The sequence below is a fragment of the Electrona antarctica genome (genome assembly GCF_951216825.1).
Source record: "Electrona antarctica genome assembly, chromosome: 21".
Lineage (NCBI taxonomy): Eukaryota > Metazoa > Chordata > Actinopteri > Myctophiformes > Myctophidae > Electrona > Electrona antarctica.
This window is the reverse complement of record NC_136802.1, coordinates 20,277,898-20,301,560: the sequence shown is the minus strand read 5'-3', so window position 1 is coordinate 20,301,560 and position 23,663 is coordinate 20,277,898. Positions and strand designations below refer to the sequence as shown.

Here is a 23,663-nt window from a genome sequence, read left to right as displayed (position 1 = left end):
GTAAGTATTAAATAGGATTACCGTGGTTAATCCGATTTTGATGCTGTGTTAACACATTTGCTAGGGACCCCCTGGAACCCCCTCAAGGACCCTAGGGGTCCCCGGTCCCCACTTTCACATATTACACCAAATCACCATGTCTACATTTTCCTCATTAGTGGCTCTGACCTGATGTCAATATTGTAATTACTGTTAATTGGCCTTTCTTTCTGTCTGATTGCAGAGATTCATATGAGATAGACAAAGTTTCAAATGGACATTGGAAGAAAAGTAAAACTTTAATAGTTTAGCTGCATATCATTCAACATATCTTCAGAGATACAAAATTAAGATTTTATTTTTACTTACAGTAGTTGCAATTAGAATCTAAGCAACATACTTTTGACCCCCAGGGCTAGAGTGAACATTCCCTTATATGTTAAAGCCACATTGTGCAATATTTAATAGTCATATTGAATTGTCAAGGTGCTTGTTTTTATGATCTATCTATCTATCTATCTATCTATCTATCTATCTATCTATCTATCTATCTATCTATCTATCTATCTATCTATCTATCTATCTATCTATCTATCTATCTATCTATCTATCTATCTATCTATCTATCTATCTATCTATCTATAGGCTATGTATCGCACAATGGGGCTTTAAGCAACCAAATCCACACAATAAAATAAGCAATGTAAAGAGAAGTTTCCCTATGGCCAACGTAACTTAACGTAACGCAACTTGGTGCCTTGAAAAGCCCTTATGCAAAACCAGCCACGCTGTAGAGCATCAGTGCGAGAGTTAAGACATACGTGAAGTACGTGAAATGGACGGTGTTAGGGCCGCCACAAAAGAGACTCTCACACGGTCTAATGGGTGGTGGTGGGCGCGTGGTCCCCCCCGGTGGGTATACGGGTTCATGGGTGGTCATGGGTGGCCACGGTGGGTATGTGGTGGCTGGCCACAGGGATGGTTCAGGGTCATGAGTGGTCATGGGTGGCCACGGTGGGTATGTGGTGGCTGGCCACGGGAATGGATCAGGGTCAGGAGTGGGCATGGGTGGTTGTGTAGGACACTGGAAACCGACGTCGGTGTCCATGCCGTCGGACATGAACCTAACGAAGCCTGGCGGGTCAGAGGTGACGTGCATGCTGATCCAGCCCTGGTAGCGCGACACACGGGCGTAGACTCCCGGGATGTTGGGCAGGGCGCAGCCCCGGCCAAAGCTCACCACGCCGGACTGGACCCAGCGGGGTGGCGTGTCGTTGCTCATGCTCATCATGCGGCTCACCATCGGCCCGCCAGAGTCTCCCTGAGGAAATGAGAGATTCATGATGTTGTTTATAATAAGTTATAAGCTTTTTTTCCCTTTGTCTCCTTACCCCCTAGAACACTAAACAATGTAAACATCCTTTTTGTCACACCATCACTAAACAAAAAAAGAAAAATCACACCCGTGTGAAGTGAGGGGTGCTCTTATCATACATCTTCATGATGTATGATGATATTGTCAATTTAATCTTTGTGTTAGGGCAAAATAGCCGATTTACTAATCTATACTATAGCTGAATATAGGAGGTGCTACCACCACTCAAAAATAGAGATGTGGATGTGGGCAGGGAAACAAACCTATACCTTCTATGATGTCACTGACTCACTGAGCATCATTAAGGTACTGAAAGACCCCACCTCAGACATCAGCAACATTATGAAAATGACAAAAAAAAAAATTCCCAGGTGAAAATCACCCGTGTTTAGTGTTCTCTATGGTTAATGGTTAAAAAGTGTGGAATTAAAATGCACCGTATGGAAGTTAGATCGGGACAACTCTGCTCATATATGAAGCGTTATGATTAAATGAAACATCTTTGCAGATACAATGGGGTGCCAGAGAGAGAGAGAGTTTGATAGAAGCAGGGGTGTAGTAGGGGGACGGGTATCGGGGGAGCGACGTACCCCCCACTTCTCTCACGCCTAAAATTATTTTAGGACAAAAATATGTTTTTTGACTTGTATTTACTTTTATGGATACGATTAAGCATGGTAAACCCGGTTTCTAAACAGGATATAGACGTCATGTTTTATAGTGAGTGTCTGCGTGTGTTGCGCACGTGCAAATGCGCGTGCATGTGTGTGCGCATAATGTCTTATGGGGCGTCCCCCCCACTTCTAAAAGTAGCACTACAACACTAGGAGGATATGATGGACAGAGAAAAAGTATGATCTGTCACCTGACAGGAGTCCTTTCCTCCTTCATTGAGGCCAGCACAAAGCATGTTTTCTGTGATGTCAGAGTAGGTGCATGTACACTGCTGGTTCCCCACGACCGGCACATCGACTTCCTGAAGGTTCTGGGGAGAGGCCAGGGGAACTAGAATGGAAGAGAGGAAACGGGACTCATTTGTCTGTTACAAGTAAGAGTAATTCAGAATTCAAAATGTACTTGAGCAAAAGTACAAAAGTATTGGCATCAAAATGTACTGTAAAGTACCAAAATTAAAAGTAATCATTATACAGAATGTCCCATTTCAAGTTTTCAAAGATCATTTGAAAATAGCAGATCTACAAGCTCACAATGCGTCGCATCGCGAGGCAGTGTGCGCTTACAGATTAGCCGTTTCCAAATGGCCAAAAAAACTAAAGCTTTCAAATACATGTAGTGGAGTAAAAGTACAGTATTTGGATCCTAGAAGTAAAAGTATTGGAAATACTCAAGTAAACTACAAATACCTCAAAATTGTACTTACAGTAAGTATATTATTTAAGTAAATGTACTTAGTTACTTTCCACCACTGACTTCAAGGTCTGTTCTAACATAGTCGAACATGCAACAGTCCGACAACATAATATGTTGTTGCATATGTCATGCCATGCATTATGCTTTGCTGGTTAAGACTCACCCGTGGCTCTCGAGTCCCGAAATGCCACTGCCGGTTAAAACTCACCCGTGGCTTTCCTGTGAGGTTAGGGTTAGGTTTCGGATTTTGGGTAGGGTGCCTGTCGGACTAATGTGACTAATGCCTGTCGGACTGTTAGTGCGTTGGACCAAACACATGCATGCACCCGCCTTATTACTCACCATCACTACCTTCCGTCCCCCAGCCAGTCACCCAGCTGATAGTTCCACTGTAGAAGGTGCTGTTCATCGCCGCCAGACAGACCGGGCGGATGTACGGCGTGAAGGTGACGGGGTGGGAGAGCCTCAGCAGAGCCATGTCGTTGTCATGCGTCCACTGGCCGTACTGAGGATGGTTGATGATCTGCACCACCGTGCGGTTCACCTCATTGGGGTTCATCAACTCCTGGGACTGGCGGCCCAAGTAGATGATATAGTTCTCATTGGGATCAGGGCTGCAAGAGAGTGGAGGAGGGGGTAGCAATGAATGATATGAGGTATGCACATACATAAAGTGAGTGGTAAATCGAGTGGCAAAGTGAGTTTATAAGCATTTAATGCAATTAGATAGAACTTTTCTGTTTGGATGTATGGGCTGTCGAGGCCAGAAAGTAGGTTTTTTTTGCCACTTCCTGGTATGATGATGATTTCACACACGCACATGCAAAGCGCACACAACCCTTTAGGTATATGAACACTGATAGGGATTCAACTATCCATTTATTTTCTTGGGGATTATTCTATACATTTGCAATTCATTTAACTAAAATATTGTGATAACACGTCACATCGCAATGCCTTGTGAGCTTGTAAATCAGCAATTTTCAAAAATGTTGGACCTTTTTACTTTAATGACGTGCAAAAAACAAGGATTTTTATTAATCATTTCAATTAATTAAATGATCGATAATGCAATGCAATACATATGTCTCACTTTTGGAAGCAGTGGGCAGCGGACAGCACCCATTCACTGTTGATGAGGGAACCTCCGCAGAAATGACCGTAGAAAGGCGACTGTATGCTGACTTGCCATGGCCAGCTGCCAGGCGGCGCGGTCTGCCCTCCGACGATCTTCTGGTTCATGGGAGCCTGGCCGCACACTTAACAAAACAATAATCATCATCTTCAGTACACAGGATGTGTGTTATTACTTCTACTAGTTTGGGATCGGACCATAATCGTTATCATTTATCGCGATTAAATAGCTCACAATAATCATACTGCTAGAAGATTTAAATGTATGGTGAAATTGTCCTCCATCACATACTAGGATTAATTAGCTTTTGCTGAGCTGCAAATTCAGTACCAATTCAATACCACTTAAATCCTCTATACTTGATAAAACAGAGCACATTTGCTACACTCTTTTCTTTTCACAAATCGATTCACCAAAAATGGAATATCTTGAAGCCCAGTAGTTCGTCTATTTTGGGGGGAAACGTTCCTCCCAGAATAGGGATGCTGGGCATCATCACTGAGCATCATGGAGGTACAGAAAGACCAACCCACCTCAGAAAATAATCACCATTATAATGGTGTGCAAAAGAAAATCTAAAATATGCCACGACAAGTCTTTGCCACAGACACATTTGTCTGTGTACGGGCAAATCGATGACCCCTGGTTACAAGAAAACAATTGCCTTTTGTGACGCGTTCTTCTTTTGCACAACACTGACATGCGATAAACTAATGGAAATATGGAGATGCTTGCCTGACAAGAGATGATGAGCATACTCTGAGCTCTTTAGAAAAATAAGAAGTTATTTTAGATGCCTTAATTTGCCTAGAGGAAGTGAGAAATTGAATGAACTTAAACAGTGCTGCTAATCCTGGATGCTTGCCAGACACAGATTTTGATGCCTGTTGTGAGTAACAGCCTGAAATTAAAGACAAACGGTGCAGATAAACCTGGATGCTTACCAGACGCAGACGGTTGTTGCAGTGCAGTGCAGCCTGAAAATTCAAAGCAAAGAAAGACATTTGTAAGGAAGTCTCATCAGTACACAGCACAGATTAATATGGAGCATTTCCATGCAGCATACAATTATGTCATGCTGAGTTAACTCGGGCAGATGCAAAGGCTATTCATTTTCAATGGAAGCCAGCGACATGAAGATACAAAGATACAAGCAAGTTGTGCTGGTTTCAACTTCAGATAGGACGATACAAAGCTACAAATACGCTGTGTACTGTATAGGTTTGCTACTTGTATTACTTATGTACTTTAATGCATTTGTGTGTGAGTGACACTGATCGCCTGTGTCTTCACAAGGTAAACACACTTGAGGAATTTTGGAGAATAAAATGTAAGCGGGCAAGTGTTACTGCTAGAAAAACAAAGACAGCAGGGTATATATCAACTCTTAATTAGACCAATTTATGTATCTGAAGAATATTAAGTCCACATTTATTAGAAACTGACATTTAATTGCAACAGGAAACAACCAGAAACCAAAAGTATTATGAATCTCCTTCATCTGCTTTGTTCTATAATTCGATTAATTTGGGGCTCTGGGCCTAAGACAAATAATGTACCAAAGCCATTTCAGGCTAGTACAAACAACTAGAAAACATTTATATTCTGCCAAATCAATGCAGCTCACAATAGAGCGTCGCAGTCCCGTCGCACTCCCACCAGGGCCCAGGAAATGATTCTCCGTTCATTTTCCTCATAGACAATTCAAAAAGTATTGTCATGAAAGTGGGTGGAACTGCGACGCTCTATAATGTGGTGCCATAGAGCGTCGCAGTCCCGCCCCCTTTCATGACGACGCCAGGCCCAGGAAATAATTCCCAATGTATTTTCCCCATAGACATTTCAAAAAGTATTTAAAGACCTTTTAAGCGTCGTACGAAGCCAACTCGAGTCGTGACAACTCATGATAAACAAACACAATATTTTGGACCAAACAAATTGTAACCTGACGTTTTTTTTCTTCTTTCTAATTATTTGTTCGGTCCAAAACATTGTGTTTATTGTCATGATTTGTCAAGACAAGAGTTGGCTTTGTCCGCGGCGTAAACGTCTTTAAATAAATACTTTTTGAAAGGTCTATGAAGAATATGAACGGGGAATTCTTTTCCGGGTCTCTCGAGGGGGCGGGACTGCGATGCTCTATTGATCATTGGTACAATACATACAATATAATATACACATTCTACACATGTATGTGTACACACACACACACACACACACACACACACACACACACACACAAAACAAATAATACTGATTAGTACACACACCAGAGGACAGAGAAAAAAAGTTTGACCAGTTAAGAAAGAAAAACATTAAATAAAAAAACACCTCAGCTTTACCTTGGAACAGCAGGGCGACCAACAGGCATAGCCTATGGAGGGCCATGTTTGCTTTGTGTTGGCTGCAGGTGGTCGTCACCCTTAAATATAACTCTTTCTGCTTAACTCCGCCCACACACCTGCACCTTGCATCCTTTACCCTCCATTCGGTCATTCTCTCAGACACTTGGTCACTCCCTCAATCAATCAACAGCCATTCTCAAGACCTTCACTTCCATGGTTATGTATATTAACACCTACTGTACACTATAGGCTTCTATTTAAGGATGTCGTCGTCGTCGTCGTCCCCCCCCCCCCCCCCCACCAACGTCATTGGAAATATTTTCTTTCACATCAGGACAATGATCATTAGGCCATTAGATCGTTTAACGTCTGGGAGATAGTAGATAGACCCGAAACCCTGTTGACCTCAGGACACATCACTGAGGATACGTCCCAGGTGCATCCATGCGATATATTTTTAGTTATAGTTATTCTATTTATAGTGAATGATAGGAATAGACTATGTGACAACCGGTATATAGTCTGGTGACCACCGGAGAGATGGGTGACAGCCGCAATGTAGACGGCAACGGGTGAGCAGTATGGGTTAGCGCCCCAGCCTGTGTCCTCCGTGAGGAGGAAGCCCAACAAACCTCGGTGAGGCCTTTAGGAGGGCCATTATAATCCACCACTCCTGAATGAAGTACCTGGTGCTGGGAGTCTGGTGCAACACACAGGTCCTGGGCCTGGTGAGAGCAGGAGTGGACCTGGTGAGGCGTAGTAGGGGCCCGGACAGGAGTCAACCCACAGAGCCTAGTAGTCCTTCCACGAGCCAGAATGTGGTTCTCCCAGTCCCGGCGGAGTAGTTCCGGAGCAACGGATTGTGTGGCCTTGCTCATTCCCTAATGGACTGATCGAGGGTACAGGTAGCTACTGGGACGTAAGTCTGGATTTGATCAACCCCGGCTGGGTCGCCTGAGTGAGGGGTATGATGTTGGTAGACCCGAAACCCCGTTGACCTCAGGATACATCACTGAGGATACGTCCCAGGTGCATCCATACATCCGATGTATTTTTAGTTATAGGGTTATTATAACCCAACTATCTCACAGACTCCTTCCTCAGTCAGTGTTCAGTTTGAATGGATGTAGAATAATATGCAGCATGTAATTTGTATGTGATGGAAATTTATTGAATTTACTATTTCCTCTCTCTCTCACTTAAGCCAGTGTGCCAGTGATTACCCTCCCCTGTGCCAATGTTGGCACCTAGCTGTGCCTAAGGTTGCCTATAGAGCGTCGCAGTCCCGCCCCCTTTCATGACGACGCCAGGCCCAGGAAATGATTCCCAATGCATTTTCCTCATAGACATTTCAAAAAGTATTTATTTAAAGGCGGTTACGCCGCGGACAAAGCCAACTCGAGTCGTGACAAATCATGACAATAAACACAATATTTTGGACCAAACAAATAATTATAAAGAAAAACAACAACAAAATTGTGTTTGTTGTGAGTTGGCTTTGTACGAGGCTTAAAAGGTCTTTAAATAAATAATTTTTGAAAAGTCTATGAGGAAAATGAACGGGGAATCATTTCCTGGGCCCTGGTAGGGGGCGGGACTGCAAATTTCACGCCCCCAAATGAGACAGCGTCCCCACTTCTGGTCCATTGGCACGGATACTGCAGGCCAGCCCATAGAAGTCCATTGAAATTCAACTGTAGTTAGCCTACTTTTAAAATAATATGAAATGAACTGAAGACTATATTGATTTGAATAAAAATATGTTTCCAAATGTATGAAGTGTCTTTGTCAACATATATTGTTGTTTTCTCAATAGAGGATGTATTTCACATTTAATTTACCACTTGAATGAGTTACCCATAATGTTAACGGAGCAGAGGGGAGACGGCAGACAGAGAACCTGTCGCTTTTAAGGGACGTGACTGCCTTTACGAGGCTACGAGCGCCGACTTTGAAGAGTGGAATTCTCAATATACATCCCGATCCCGACTGACTTTGTTATTCATGTCTATATTGTGAACATGTCACGGGCTTACTATATATGTTCTACCTACCATGGAGCTCCGACGGTGTGTTTTACCGCTGTCAACTTGTTGTATAATTAACTTTGCTGAATAGTTGCATGGGAAAATAACCCAGCTAAATGGAGGAGTGACATCCTGACATTTTCAACTACCTAGTGAATTCTCCAGATGAGTATTAATAATAGTCTTGCAAGAAGCTGTTTAGATCATTTTCAACAAATACATAGCATATAAAACGAAATACAACAAATTTATCTGGGTATTGAAAACCTCAAGGGATGCAACCGTGACGTATATACTATGCGACCACTTTGACTTGAGATTTACAATGCTAGCACTTTTCACAAACTGATGGAGTATATTATCGTACATTGTAGGATGTATATTGAGATGGCAGGTATGTGACATTGAAAAGGACAAATCAAACATATGGGACACTTTATTAGAACACAAAAGCCTCAGTAATGAACCAGTGAAATTAGGGTATTTCATGATGCCTCTCATAGGGATTGCATTGGCAGCTGCAGTACACAGTTGAAACGGACCAGAAGTGGGCCTCTGTCTCATTTGGGGGCGTGAAATTTGTAGTCCCCCGTGTGTCTCTATACCCAATACACAACAGATGTCAAAAAGGTGTAAGAACATACTGCTATCTTGAAGTCCCTGTCCTGACCGGTAGAACTGGTTGCATGTGTTTTGTACACAAATGGCAGTGTCACCGTGAGAACAGACATAATTATCAAGTTCACATATGATCCTGTAATTCAATCAATCAATCAATCAATCAATCAATCAATCAATCAATCAGATTTTATTGTCACTTCCACAATATACACTGGGCATACAGGGGAGCAAAATACCGTTCTCCACGACTCATGATGCTTCACATTTAAAAACAATAGACACATTAAAAAGAGGCAAAGCCTTTTCAAAAACATTAAAAGGTAAAAGGAGCAGACAACATTGGCAGGAGAAAGTGCTGATGCATTCAAAGTGCTGTATGTGTAAAGTGCTGTTCATCTCTCAGGATGTTGGCATTGGGGGCAATATGTGGCGAGCATTCAGTGACCTGATGGTTTGGGGGAAGAAACTGTTGGACAGCCTGCTGGTGCTTCCTCCTATAGGCTCTTGAACCTCCTACCAGATGGCAGGAGTTCAAGGAGATGGTGGGAGGGGTGGGCCTTATTGTATAGATACGCCACTGGCCGTCACGCAGGTATTATAACTTTATGCTCATATGACAACGAATGCATGTACACTCCACTGCAGCACTGCTCCACTCTCACTATGCATGAAGTTGTACACTCCACTGCAGCACTGCTCCACTCTCACTATGCATGAAGTTGTACACTCCACTGCAGCACTGCTCCACTCTCACTATGCATGAAGTTGTACACTCCACTGCAGCACTGCTCCACTCTCACTATGCATGAAGTTACACGATCCCTTACCGTACATCACATTCCCTATCTGCTGTATCGTGCTACTAAGTGTTTTCTCTTTTGTACAAGATACTGTGTATGAGAGAATACACAGTATCTTGTACAAAAGAGAAAACACTTAGTAGCCTCTTTTCCATAAATATATTAACCATAGAGTCGATATTATGAGGTGAACATTTGGCAAAAATAGCCCATCTATAAGATCACAACTTCTGTGAGCTTGTATTTTCATTGTGGCTGTGTCGTGCGTGCGTGCGTGCGCCGTGCGTGCGTGCGTGCGTGTGTGTCTGTCTTGAAGGAGTACGGTTACGAATGTAATCATCATGTCAGTAGCATGACTCAACATAACACATTGAAATGACAGTTCTGGACGGACCACTATTGGGCTCATTTGACATATTGTCATGCAAAACAAAGACATATTTCCCTCTCACACCATGTGCTGCAAAAGAATGTTAAGGACATTACATGGCGCAATGCATGTCAGAGTGCCTTCACGTTGGACTTAACCATTTAAGTCATTTTAGATTTGAGCTAAAAAGCTTTAGCTTTTTATTCTATATTCAAAAATAGCAGATATACAAGCTCATAGCGCGTCACTTCATGCCGTGCTACGAGCTTGTAGATCTGAAACATTTTGAAAATTGGCACATTATATATTTAACTAAAAGCTTTGCTTCTGGGGGTCCCTGGAACACAAATATTTTGAGATGGTGGTGGCCATATACTGTACATATAATTTTGGGGGTGCTTGACATGAAAATGTATGAGCACCATTGATATAGAAACGTACATTTTTCAGAAAACTGTTTTAAAAGACGTTTGTAGAATCGGCCTCAGTTCTTAATGGGTTAACTGTAAAAATACAACTGCACCCAATTCCTTGAAAACAATGGAAATGCCGATACTTTTACTGAAAGTCATGGGAGTGGTTGGACAGAGGTTGCATAGAATGCATACAAATTTAAGCCAGGTGATCAGTACAAATTGGTCACTGGATCTTTTTCTAAGTGCTGGAGTTTGGAAGCACTCGTTTTCTTTAATGGGTCGCGCTGCTCCCTCCTGCATTATGTGCAGATTCGAAACAGGTGGTACGCAGGGCCGTTCAGTGACTTACGACGAGTGCTTCCAAACACCAGCACTTAGAAAAATAATCACCTGCACAGAATTTCTTGACAGAAAGTAGCTCATAACATGTCTATGGTGGATTTTTATGAAAAACAAGGATAATTCAAGCTTGGCCTACAGCTGCAATGTTGGTGAGTTTAATGTCGTTTAATACAAGCAGATCGCAAACGCAATTAGGATGAGTGGTGAGTCAATGGAGGGTATTGCAACTCTAGATTCATCACATTATAAAAAAATCTAGAGTTGCAAATTGCGGCTAAAGAAAACACTGACAGCAATCAGGTAAATAAACAAACCACTAACTTGTGGTGTGCTTCTGACTGTAGTTTGTAATCATCTCTCTTATCATGACATGATGACTCGCTGTACAGCTGTAGTGTGTGTGTGTGTGTGTGTGTGCGCGTGCGTGCGTGCGTGCGTGCGCGCGCGCTGCTGTCCTAAATAACAAATTTGTAGGGGTTAGGTTAGGGCATTGTATTACAAATGGCAAAATAATTAAGTTCAAGTTCAAGCTACGCCCATGTCCCCGTGCCCCATATTCGGTTACTCAAGACGCAGAGTTTGAACACACCCTGGTATGAGAAAGATGACATACCGTGTGTCTCATCATCACTTATTGCCATCAGTGACATGTGTGACAAGCAGCACTTTGCTGGACCCGTCTGTCCTGTTTTCTCAGACAACACAAACACTACTGTATTGATTTATTTGCTTGTGTATTCCAAAATAAAGCTATGTGCTATTTGCCGCACACCTGCTCTGTACCAATACTTAATTGCAGTGGCTTGGGTGAGAACAGGTTGACTGAGATTTGGTGGTGTTGATTTATGAACTTGGAGAGCATACAGTACAGTTTGTACACTATGTAGTTGCGGTTGTGGTTGGGGTGTGGTAGCCTACTGTAAGTAGTTGTAATCACACCCGGAAATATGCGATTAGTATCCACTTTCAACCTGGCATCCGTATTTTGGTCATGTCATTACAGTCAAATATTTTCTAAAAAATAAAATCCAAACATTAGAATAGTTATTTTTGAGCGGTGCCTCCGCTCCATTACACAGCTATGTGTGTCCACTCCCTATACATGTCCCTATGTGTGCGTCTGTCCAAGCACGTACAGCTGCAACACCTAAAGTGGCCAGTAGAGTACAGCATAGAGTAAAGTGGCACAGTACACTACAGTACGAGCCCTGGGCGCGTTCCTGGGGGTCTGGATGTTCCGGGGGACCCCCACACGGTAACTCTGTTATTTCTCAAAGTACAGTAGAGAGCACAGTACAATACAGTATACTGTACAGAGCACAGTACAGTAACTAAATAAATGTATAGTTGCACCGCTCAGTTCACACAGGTGTGATTTTATGACAACATGCATAGTGCTTAAATGGGACATATGGCTCAGCTCCAACACTTCCTTTCAGTTCCCCAAACACTACTCATAGCTAAAGGTGACCGGACGGACATTCTCTGCTGCCCCTGGTCATGAATTGTGTGTTCTACACTCTAGTTTTGCTTTGATTTATTTTCCTGCTTTTCCTTTAGAAAGCACTTTGGGTCACCTTTTTGTTTTTAAACTATTAATAAAGGTGACTTGACTGACTTATCTGTAGCCTGGCATTAATTGCCACCCGTATCGAATGTTATCAACCTATAATCACCAATATGCTCCTTATCAGAACAAACATGCTGTGGTTCACCCTTTTAAAAGCTAGACCCATCAATTCTCTCCAACTTCAGGCCTATCTCGGGTACCCTTCCTTTCTAAAGTTTTGGAGGAAGTAGTTTACACCTATAGGGCCGGTTAGGGTTAGAGTTAGGGTTTTTAAATCGTGTGATAACATCCGAAACTGCCAGCATTGCCACGTAACTTGTGAGTGAATCCCACTTGACCAGTCTGGTAATGCCAGGTTAACTTATCTGTGCATGTCTATCAATCTGTCTGTCAGTATACCTCTCTCACCTGTCCTTTGCACCTCTCTTTCTCTCCATTTATATATCTACAGTATACATCTGTGTGTGTGTGTGTGTGTGTGTGTGTGTGTGTGTGTGTGTGTGTGTGTGTGTGTGTGTGTGTGTGTGTGTGTGTGTGTGTGTGTGTGTGTGTGTGTGTGTGTGTGTGTGTGTGTGTGTGTGTGTGTGTGTGTGTGTGTGTGTGTGTGTGTGTGTGTGTGTGTGTGTGTGTGTGTGTGTGTGGTGTGTGTGACGCAAGACATTGGAGAGCTGGGATAGACATGGCTGATGCCAGATATATGTTCTCTCTCTCTAACTCTCCATACATTCAATGCATTCACCCACTCACTTCGCTCGCTCGCTCGCTTATGGCAGGAATGCACTTGATGTGCGGCTGTGGCTCAGGAGGTAGAGCAGGTCGTCCAATGATCCATGGGTCGGCGGTTCGAATGCCGGCTCCTCCTGGCCACATGTCGAAGTGTCCTTGGGCAAGACACTGAACCCTACATTGCCTCCAATGAGTCGGTTGGTGTGAGCTTGCCACCATTGGTGTGTGAATGTGGGAAGTGAGGACGCTGGCGTCGACTGTTCGCCACTTCACCTCCCAATGTATGAATGAATGAACCATTGTAAGCGCTTTGAGTAGGCACGTAGTGCATAGAAAAGCGCCATAAAAATGCATTCATTATTATTATTATTATGTCATCGGTATTTAGATTACCTGTTTTTTTCCCACCTAGCTAGCCAACGTGTTTAAATCATGTCAAACAGATCCAACTCGTTTCTGTGATTCTCTGTATCATTGAAACTTCCCCCTGTCACTCATTTGGTGCAATAAATCACCTCTATACCAGAGCCCAGTACTGTGCGAGCAGTTTTATTCCTGTCTAAAGAATGCACTTTACAAGCAATTGTTACCTACAGGCTGCTTATTGCAATTCCTTGTTATCAGGCTGTTCTGGTCCAGAATGCTATGTGTACTGACAAAAATCACACCTGTGTGAAGTGAGGGGCGCTCTTATCATCGTACATCATTATGACGTAAAATAGACACTGTCTATTTGCTCAGACACTATGAGGTAAAATTCTCCATTCATTGTCATTGGGAATTTATTAATGTTTGTGTAGGACAAGGTTTGTGGACAGACACCAAAAGCTGGATATTAGGAACAATAACTAGACCAAAATGCTCAGTATAGAGCACCGAAGTCTGACGTATAATTTACGCATCCTACGTATCTGGTCGCGTTTTTTTCCTTCCCCCCCAGAATTTAATTCGAAGTTGCGCTATGCATAATAATAGTTCAAGCGGCAGATCATGGCCGTGACAATGGAGGGCAATCACTTCCGGGTCGGTCGGATGAGGGCTCTTATGTTGCGCTTTTCTCTGGCACTAGCCTCACATTACCGCCTATGGTAACGAATGTGTTAATTAGTTAGGTTTGGTAGAACTTTAATGACGTTGGAAGAAATGTAAACAAAACTGGACAAGAACCACAACCTCTAAGAATGTGTGTAGACTACAAGTTTGGTCCTTTTGACATTCTAGAAGTCAATGTCTGCGATTGGACGAAGAGGCTATAAGCACTTCAGACGACATGCAGTCTGAATTGTTCTGTGTCCTACCATATAATCCTCCATCAGTATTCAGTGCATCCTCTGTGTACTATTGCAGTCATTAGCGTGTGTGTGTGTGTGTGTGTGTGTGTGTGTGTGTGTGTGTGTGTGTGTGTGTGTGTGTGTGTGTGTGTGTGTGTGTGTGTGTGTGTGTGTGTGTGTGTGTGTGTGTGTGTGTGTGTGTGTGTGTGTGTGTGTGTGTGTGTGTGTGGCAATGTTGTGTATAGTTAATTTAGTGAGTGCATGTAATAGCAATAAACACCCATGCGTGTCTGTTTATCTGTTTATTATTTATTATGTCTGTTTATTATGCTTAAATAACAAACGCTAATACTAACCACATACGTACATACAACATCAATTAGATGGAGTTAAGAAGACTTAAGGCTCATACATAGTCTGGATTTTCGGTGTTTAGGTGACCACCGAACTACAACATGACGTTGTGAAGAGCAAGCCACGGTGAAGAGCAAACCACCGCCACCGCTCCAGCCCTTCTCTCTGTTTTTACTCACCACCGCTCAACGTTATTTCAGCTCCGGTGGTCAGCTCACCACCGGAGCAGTGGTCACCTCACCACCGAAAATCCAGACTATGTATGAGCCTTTACGTGGTTCATCTTTACGTTTGCAATGATTTGTTGTTATAGCCATACAGTACAATCTAGCAGATGTTTTGTTCATTTCAGTGATTAAAAAGTAATCATTTTGAGTTATTGTTATGCAGTAATGAACCATTAATGCTATACTGTAGCGAGCATAAATAAAGAGCGGTTGTTACATTATTGTGTCTTCCGTCTGTATTCTATGATCATCTGCGTCAAGTTTCCATACAAATGAGAATGACTTGAGAATTCAGTAATGAATTTGACATTTCCCTGTCATCCCTTAAGCGCGGGGTTCAGCGCCATGTTGGCTTGTGGTGCCAGTGGTGGACATTTTTGTCAACATTCCATTTTTGCCACGGACATACAAAATGAGACAATAATATTACCAGAAACACATGAATTGATAGCCCTGAATGACCATAATGGGTCTGTAACTCTGAGTGTTCAAATGGAACCAAATGGACCCGTAAGGTTCCATTTGAACACTCTCATAGTTAAGGGAGTCTTTGTAAAACATTTGAGAACCACTAGTACTAGTGGACTCCTAATGTGCCATAAACCTTGGAGACTTGACATTCAGTAAGTGGGTGTTATGATCAAAATAAGAACATTATCAGGTTGTGTAAAACAGAAAATCCAAAAATGTGCCACGGACACATCTGTCCGTGTACGGACATGTTGGTGACCCCTGCTTAAGCGAGACTGCGGGATTTCTATGTCACGATCTGTGACATGTGCTGTGTGTCTCATGTGTTCCTTAATAGTTTTCTAGTCTTAGTTAGTCATTTACTTTTCTGTTGTGTTCCTTTGATTTCTGTTGTAAGGTTGCAGTCGTTGTTTATTTAAAAGTTTACCTCACTGGTGTACCTTGCTTTTGTAGTATGTTTTGTCTCATGGTTTCCTCTGTTGCTTTTGTTACCTGCACGCACGCACACATCTATGTAAAGTGCCTTGTATAAAGGCGCTATATAAATGCACCATTTACCACACACACATCACTGCACATACTGTATTAAATGACGGATACACCCATAAATTCTGTAGGCCTAATTTTCTTTCTTTCATTCCCCTTGACAACAAAGCATTTAGTCCACATCACATTCTGTCTGGGTGTGTTCTGTATAGGCCACGACAAAACAACATACAACATGTGTGTGTGCGTGCGCACACACACACACATACACATACACATACACATACACATACACATACACATACACATACACACACATACACACGGTGTCTTGTCTAGTATAGTCCATATAATAATAATGGAGGAGGAGATAAACTGCTGCTGCGTGACAGCAGCTATAGGCCGTCAAAACAAATTCTGTGATCGATCAGGTCACGTGTGTGTGTGTGTGTGAGAGAGAGAGAGTGAATGTGGTTGGAAAGACAGATGTCCTGTGTCACTTTCCACCACTCTACCCCATACAGGATAATACCAAGGACGTTGCTCTTGAAAATCCTCAATTTGGTTTTTGTGTGATCTTTGATGATCATCCATCACATGATGATCACAACTGCATATGACAGGCATGGATTCATGTAGAGGGTTTTTTGTCTGTGAGGAGGTTTCGGCTGCAATAATAGTCAATTATTGAATGGGTGAATGTTTCATTCAGTCTGAATCTGTTCACTCTTCCATTGCTCTGTTGATGTTCTCTCCATCCTTCTGTAGCCTACTCCTTCCAATAAGGGCCTTTCTCGGCCCCACCCTTCTCCCATTGTTTATATTGTGTTTAGTTTCCAAGATGGCCGCAGCACCAGGAGGGGGTGGAGCGGAGATGAGCAGTCGGGGTTGACATATGCCCTTACTGGGCTGCATTCAAGACACTTGCCTTGTGTCTGACACCTGACTTGTGTCTGAACACAGCTTTGATGGATGTGTTCTGCCCCCCCCCCTCCAAAGCAAAGCAAAGTTCTTTGTTTACCCAGGGTGAATGGACTAAGCTCGAGATGCTTGTTTACAGCCAGACCCTGCTCATAGAACATTTCATGGTAGGGGTTCAATGCCTTGCTCAAGGGCACTTCAGCGGTGGTAATTTTAACGTGCCGGTCCGGGGATTTGAACTGGCGACCTTCCGATAACAAGACCGCTCCGCAAACCGTTCGGCCACCGCTGCCCCTAAACCCCCCCATCAAACAAAATGTTTGGTCAAACCATATGGGCTTCCATTGGAAATGCATTGGAGCGGCCATTAAACACAGACACAAGACACAAAAATTCACAAAAAATTGTGAATGCAGCCCAGTAAGGGCATATGTTGCATATGACCCCACCCGCTCACCTCCGCCCCACCCCCTGCTGGTGCTGCGGCCATCTTGGAAACTAAACACAATATAAACTAGAAAAAGTGCCCTTCTGGGCACAGGTCTCCACCAGGAGGATAGGACTGTGTGAGATGTTTGGCAAAATGTTTAGGATTAATATAAACATGTTTTTGAAGCATTTTGTTCCAAAAATGTGTTTTGCAAAAATCAACCTGTTGGTGGCGCTATAACAGGCCAATGTGAAAAGGGTGGGATATATTCCTCAGCCTAGTAAGAAAATGTGTGAAAGATTTCACGTAAATTGCATGCTGCGTTCATGATTTGAGGCTTTTGTTCAAAAAGGGGCAATCTTGCAAACTGTGAAAGCCAATTATAGCCAATTAGGATGGAATATGAAATATCGGACAGATCCGACTTGAGCACATGACCATAGAGATACTGTGTAACGATTTGTGAGATTTTTGGACAGAATCTGGAGGAGTAATATCAAAAAATGTGTTTTACAAAAGTCGGCCTCCTGGTGGCGCTATAAAAGGCAGATGCGGAAAATGCAGGTCAAAGGTTTGTCCTTGGCCTCTAGGGAGTGTGCATGCAACGTATCACGCAGATCGGTGCAGTTTTAGGTAAACAATGTGAAAAGCTGCCTCATGGTGGCGCTATAACAGGCCGTTCTGGAAAATGTGGGGCAGAGGTTCATCGTTGGCATCCAGGGAGTGTGTGTGCAAAGTTTGGCATTGATCGGGCCAACGGTGCCGGAGATTAGCTGGTAACGGACGGACGGAAGGACGGACGGACGGACGGAAGGAAGGACACACACACACACGGACGGAGTGCAAAACATACTCTCTCCCCATGCCTTCGGCCTGGTGGAGACAACAATGGGAGAAGGGTGGGGCCGAGAAAGGCCTTTATGTTCCCTTTCTGTTTCCCACCCTCTGCATACCCTCTCTCTCTCTCTCTCTCTCTCTCTCTCTTCATCTGCCCCTCATTTTGTCTTTCTCCCTCCCATTGCCTGTTTCTCTCTCCTCCTCTATACTTCTCCATCTCTTGGTGTGCGTATGTGTGCATGCCAAGCCACACGCACGCGCACTCGCACGCACGCACACAATGTAAAAACACTGCACTCATGTACTGCACACAAACATGCACCCACACAATGACACATGCACAGAATCACACTTCTAGCTACACACAGCTTACGCATGCGTGCACAGTCTCACATACAAGAATGACAGTCATGCTGTTAATGTGGTTTGTTCCAGTAGCTTAGAATTGGAATTGAGAGCATGCCAGTGATTATTATCTATGTCGGCGCTGACTAACAACAATTTACTGTGTGTGTGTGTGTGTGTGTGTGTGTGTGTGTGTGTGTGTGTGTGTGTGTGTGTGTGTGTGTGTGTGTGTGTGTGTGTGTGTGTGTGTGTGTGTGTGTGTGTGTGTGTGTGTGTGTGTGTGTGTGTGTGTGTGTGTGTGTGTGTGTGTGTGTGTGTGTGTGTGTGTGTGTGTGGGCTCGATAATGGAAGTGCAGACCAGTTTGTTTGGCTAAATTAATGTGCAGGTGCAATCAGAAAACGAGGGTGTGTGTGCGTGCGTGCGCCCGTGTCTGTGTGTTTGGCGTGCGTGCGCCCGTGTCTGTGCGTGTTTGCGTGTGTGTGCGCCCGTGTCTGTGTGTTGGACAGAAAGGCAAAGACAGACAGACAATCAGGCAGAGGTAACCTTGAGTGTTGAGTAATGTTAACCAACACAGTATGATGTTACTTCATGCAAACCTGCATTCTGACATCTGATATATAGATGAGGCATGAATAGTGAAAAAAACACAAAGATCACTGGGAAAACAAAAGGGGGGTGTGGGGGGGTAAATATTATTTGTATGGCATATGGTGTAACATTTCTCATTTGTGGCGCCCCTATGGCCAGAAGTTACTGTGCTTTGGGTGGTATACTATGCTCTATAGATAGCTTTGGGGTTGTTTGGATGTGCCGTTAATTTTTTGCGCGGCTTAGCACGTTTGTGTGCGCTCACGCCTCTAGATTAATAATTTGCATAGTTCTGAAAGTTCTAGCCTTTGTAGTTTAACAAAGCATCCTTTGAAGGCTAAACAAGCCTATATCTGCTTACTCTTATGACATACAGTAATGCCTTTTTGTCCATATGACAAAGTTGAAACTCAGTTGATCAATACCACTCTACATTTCAAAGAAATGCTTTCCAATGCCGTGTTCATGTTTGTATTATATACGTTTCAGCTTTGAGGAGTGGAAATCACTCATGTACTGTACCCCTAACACAAAGGAAACCTATCCGTCAATCCCACTGTCAATAAGCTAAACTGTCCAAACACTGTCCAAACACTGTCCAAACACTAAAGCGAGAAAAGTAAAATAGAGAATGTTGCACAATAGAATCAACACACATTCCTGTAGTGTCAATTGGACAATGAAGACACCAATAGGGTAGGAGAGGCTTGTGTATAATGTCACATTCTTTTAACTTTGTGACTGAGCAGTACATTTTCAACACTAAACATTGTGCAGTAACCAAACAGAATACTGTTTCACATAGCTAGTTGATTTATTGAATACATTATTAGCAGTTTGCAAATAATACAGTGGTATGATTATACAATGGTGATAAAAGGATAACACCCAACATAATACCTACAATAATAGGTAATTTCCACTATATCTGTACATAATTAATCAAGGTTCAAGGTTCAATTTTATTGTCAACAATACCAATCACAAGTAAAAGACACGTGAAATTCATTGTGTGCTGAAAACCAACACAAGCGTAGTCTCAAGAATACCACGTTAAAGCCACAGTGTCAAGAGTGATCTATGTTAAAAACTAAGCTATTAATCTCTAAAACTACCTAAAGTGCAAACTGCCAATACATTAGCCACAGACATGTGGCCATATAGTCCAGGCCATGTATTGTTCAGTGTGTGAATACAGAGTTGCACTGCAACGTGTTTTGAGCTTGTGGATTAGCTATGTTTGCTATATTTTCAATTGGAATCCTGAATATATATCTTTTTTTGCTATTTTTTTAAATGGAATCCTGAAAAGTAACATTTTAATTTAAATTCAAATGCATTTAGTTATAATTATGTAATGAAGTTCATGAACATAAATACAAAAACATTGGAAAAAAAAGACAACTAAAAATGTTCATACTACTGTCATAGTAGTAGTCATTAAACTACTAATATAAACACAGGTAATTAAAGTGGGTCATATTTGGAATTGTATATATCAGTATTCCAATGCATGTGGCCCATGTATGCACTACAGTACACAGAGTTATTGACACGTGATGATAAGATTCCCACACATTTATTCATGCAGAAATGTGAGAGACATTTGGACCGAACCAAAAGCAAAACAAACACATCAATAGGTTACTAATATATATACTTGAAGCTATCCAATTAGTTACAGTAAGGTAACGTGGTTTTGAATGCCAACTTTCACTGAGCATAGGATTTGCACAAGGCAGAGACACATTGAATAAGCAGCTCAACTAGTATAGGGATGGATAGATGGCTACGTGGATGTATTGAGAGATGGTTAATAGATAATTAGTTTCCAGTGCATTAACCTTTGATAATCATTCCACATAATAGCCTCGCTGGGACATTGACGCTGTTGCTTTGTGAACAAGCATCCTTTGTCCACTGATAAAGACTGTATATGATGACGGTCGCTCACAGCATTCCGTGTCACGGCTGTGCCCTATACAGTGAAAGAGACCTATTGAGCCTATGCTATCTACACCTCCGTTAAGACACCTGGAGCTTTTCTCTGGGAGAACTGCTTAAGCCTCCTGGTTTTAAGCCCCTCCAAATGGTACAGAATGCTGCAGAAATGCTGCTGTTCTTCAACCAGCCATAATTCTCACACGTCACCTTTTCTGCTCCCTTCATTGGCTGCCATGGTTGCTGCCCGCACAAAACAGTGAAGTTGGCTGACAAGGCAACAAATAGGCAAGTCACCCCATACCGCCAAGGCCTGATCGAGGGAGGCACCCCGCTAAGTATTTGGTTGCCCTACGCATGATATGTTTGTGCACACTACTGTGAGTATGCCTGCCGGCGATACTGGCCTGATCCAACCCTACAATCCCTTACGCTCACTTAGATAAGCTAGTACAGGAATGCTGTACAAGCCTTCCCTAAAACGCCCTCGACAATGCTCCAACGCTTCATTGACTCTTGACTCACTAGTTCTTATTATAAATCTTACATTTGTTTTTTTGACGGACGAACGGACGGAGGGATTGGGTGAGGGAGAGAGACAAAAGGTCACGGCCACGGTCACGGCCACACAGCCAACTCAAGGTACGGCCACTGAGCCGACTTGGGGACCCAACACAAGGACAACACAAGAGATGGTCACGGCCACACAGCCAACTCAAGGTACGGCCACGGAGCCGACTTGGGGACCCAACGCAGCTCCTCCAAGGAAAACAAACAAATTAACGGAACTGAACGTGAATCCCCCCCACCGCCCACCCCTTTTTTTCCCTCACTGTATATGTTTCTTTTCCCTTTTTACCTCCTTTATGATGAATTCCTGTTCTGTCCTTTGTCTATATAGAAGTGTCTATTTGTACGTCTCTAAATGTTTTTGATGAATTGAACATTGTGGACCCTATTGGAAACAAGTGTAATGCTTAATTGGGTCGTCCACTCACAGTTAACAGCCTTTGTATTGAGTTTGTGTTTGAAATGTGTTTGAAACTGTTAATACATTTTTCAATCAATCAATCAATCAATCAATCAAAAAGAAGAGGTGTCCTGTCTTTAGTGGTAGAGATAAGTCACCTTACAGTACATTACAGTACGTCTTTGTTTCGGTGTAAATTGTTGAACAGAGACAGACGAGCTGTGATGTGATGACAGGAGACGTTAACGACGGCAGATCGTTGTCATCTCCCAGGGGACCCACACACGCATAACTACATATTTGGCAGCCCAGCCCCCATCCATTGTTCTATCATTCTCCTCATTCGTTCTTGTCTTTCAACTTTAGCCTATACAGTACCTCTGTAACTTTTCTTAAAGGAGTAGTTTACCCCAAAAATGACTTATTTTCTATCAATGGACACTTTGCCAATGCCAATCCAAATAGTTTAGCAACCGTTGTTATGGTCTGGCATATGGTCTGGCAAGCTTCCGTCACCTCATAGCTGTTAATGTTATTTTGCATGGCTGTGTTGTTGAACACAGACACAGCTTAACGTTGGGAAAGTTACACGACTCATGCACCCACCCAGGTGATGGCAATAATACTAATCACCGTAGTCTTACCGTGCATTATATGAAAAATCCTGTCGGACATTTAAGTTGGTTGAGTTAGATGACATTTAACATTCCTCGTTTTTCTAGTTTATTGAAATAATGTCATGCATATTAGGCGCGGGGGGGGGGGGGGGGGGGGGTAAACTAGCCTACTCCTTTAATCTGCCTTCCCAGCGCCCCGGCATCCTTTTAGTCTAAATGAGGTCCATCACTCCTCGCGGTGAGATGTGGTTGTTCAGCTTTTACGAGCACGCTGTTGATCGTTATTTCACTCTCCGATCAGCTAAAGTACGTGATCTGGGACATAAAACCTGCTAAGTGGGCAATTGAGACGTTTAATTGACACATTCAACACGGTGCATGTTCAGCACCATTGAAGTGAATTTATTGTTGGCAATATTCTCAGTGGTGGAAAAAGTACTCAAATGTTTTACTTAAGTAGAAGTCAACAGTGCACTTTGGAAATACTCTAGAATTCAAAATGTACTTAAAAAATGTACGTAAAAGTACAAAAGTATTGTCTTCAAAAGTTCTAATTGTGCAGAATATCCAATTTCATTTCATTTCAAATTTCATTTATAAAACTCTTTGAAAATAGCAGATCTACGAGCTTGTAGATCGGCTATTTTCAAATGGCCGAAATGTATAGGGCTGAAGTCGTTACTGTATATTTTGTAATAATAATCCAAACCTGAAAAATAACTAGTAACTAGTAAGTTTTCGAATTGTAGTGGAGTAAAAGTACAATATTTGCCTCTGAGATGTAGTGGAATAGAAGTAGAAATATTGGAAATTAGAAATACTCAAGTATAGTACAAATAATACCTCAAAATTATTCTTAAGTACAGTACTTAGTTACTTTACACTACTTGTGGTTAGCAGCACCATGGAAGTGAATTTATTGGCAATATTCTTTACACGTGTTTCACAAGTCGTGTGTGTTTCGTCCTCTGCAGAACACACGTGTTGTATGCCTTGTAAAACTACAAATCCTGTTTGACAAGTCTCAAACTGTGGGTTGTTATTTGTTTCTTTACACAAGACAAAATTACATATCCTGTTTTCAAATGATGAAGTGATCTGTCGGTATGAAAGCACAATTACAGTGT

At 42.6% G+C, this 23,663-nt stretch overlaps 1 protein-coding gene across 1 annotated transcript in view; it reads right to left on the bottom strand.

Annotated features, from left to right (window-relative positions):
• Positions 1-1,021: 1,021 nt before the first annotated feature.
• The window catches only part of LOC306913746 (prostasin-like), a gene marked incomplete at its 3' end in the record, with an annotated part of 66,445 nt that continues 43,803 nt past the window's right edge, over positions 1,022-23,663 (bottom strand). The window contains exons 2-5 of the mRNA XM_079490559.1: positions 3,819-3,984; positions 3,068-3,339; positions 2,220-2,359; positions 1,022-1,300 (exon numbers count right to left, since the gene is read on the bottom strand). Coding sequence (XP_079346685.1) covers positions 1,022-1,300; positions 2,220-2,359; positions 3,068-3,339; positions 3,819-3,967 — 840 coding nt within the window. The remainder of the gene's footprint in view (positions 1,301-2,219; positions 2,360-3,067; positions 3,340-3,818; positions 3,985-23,663) is intronic.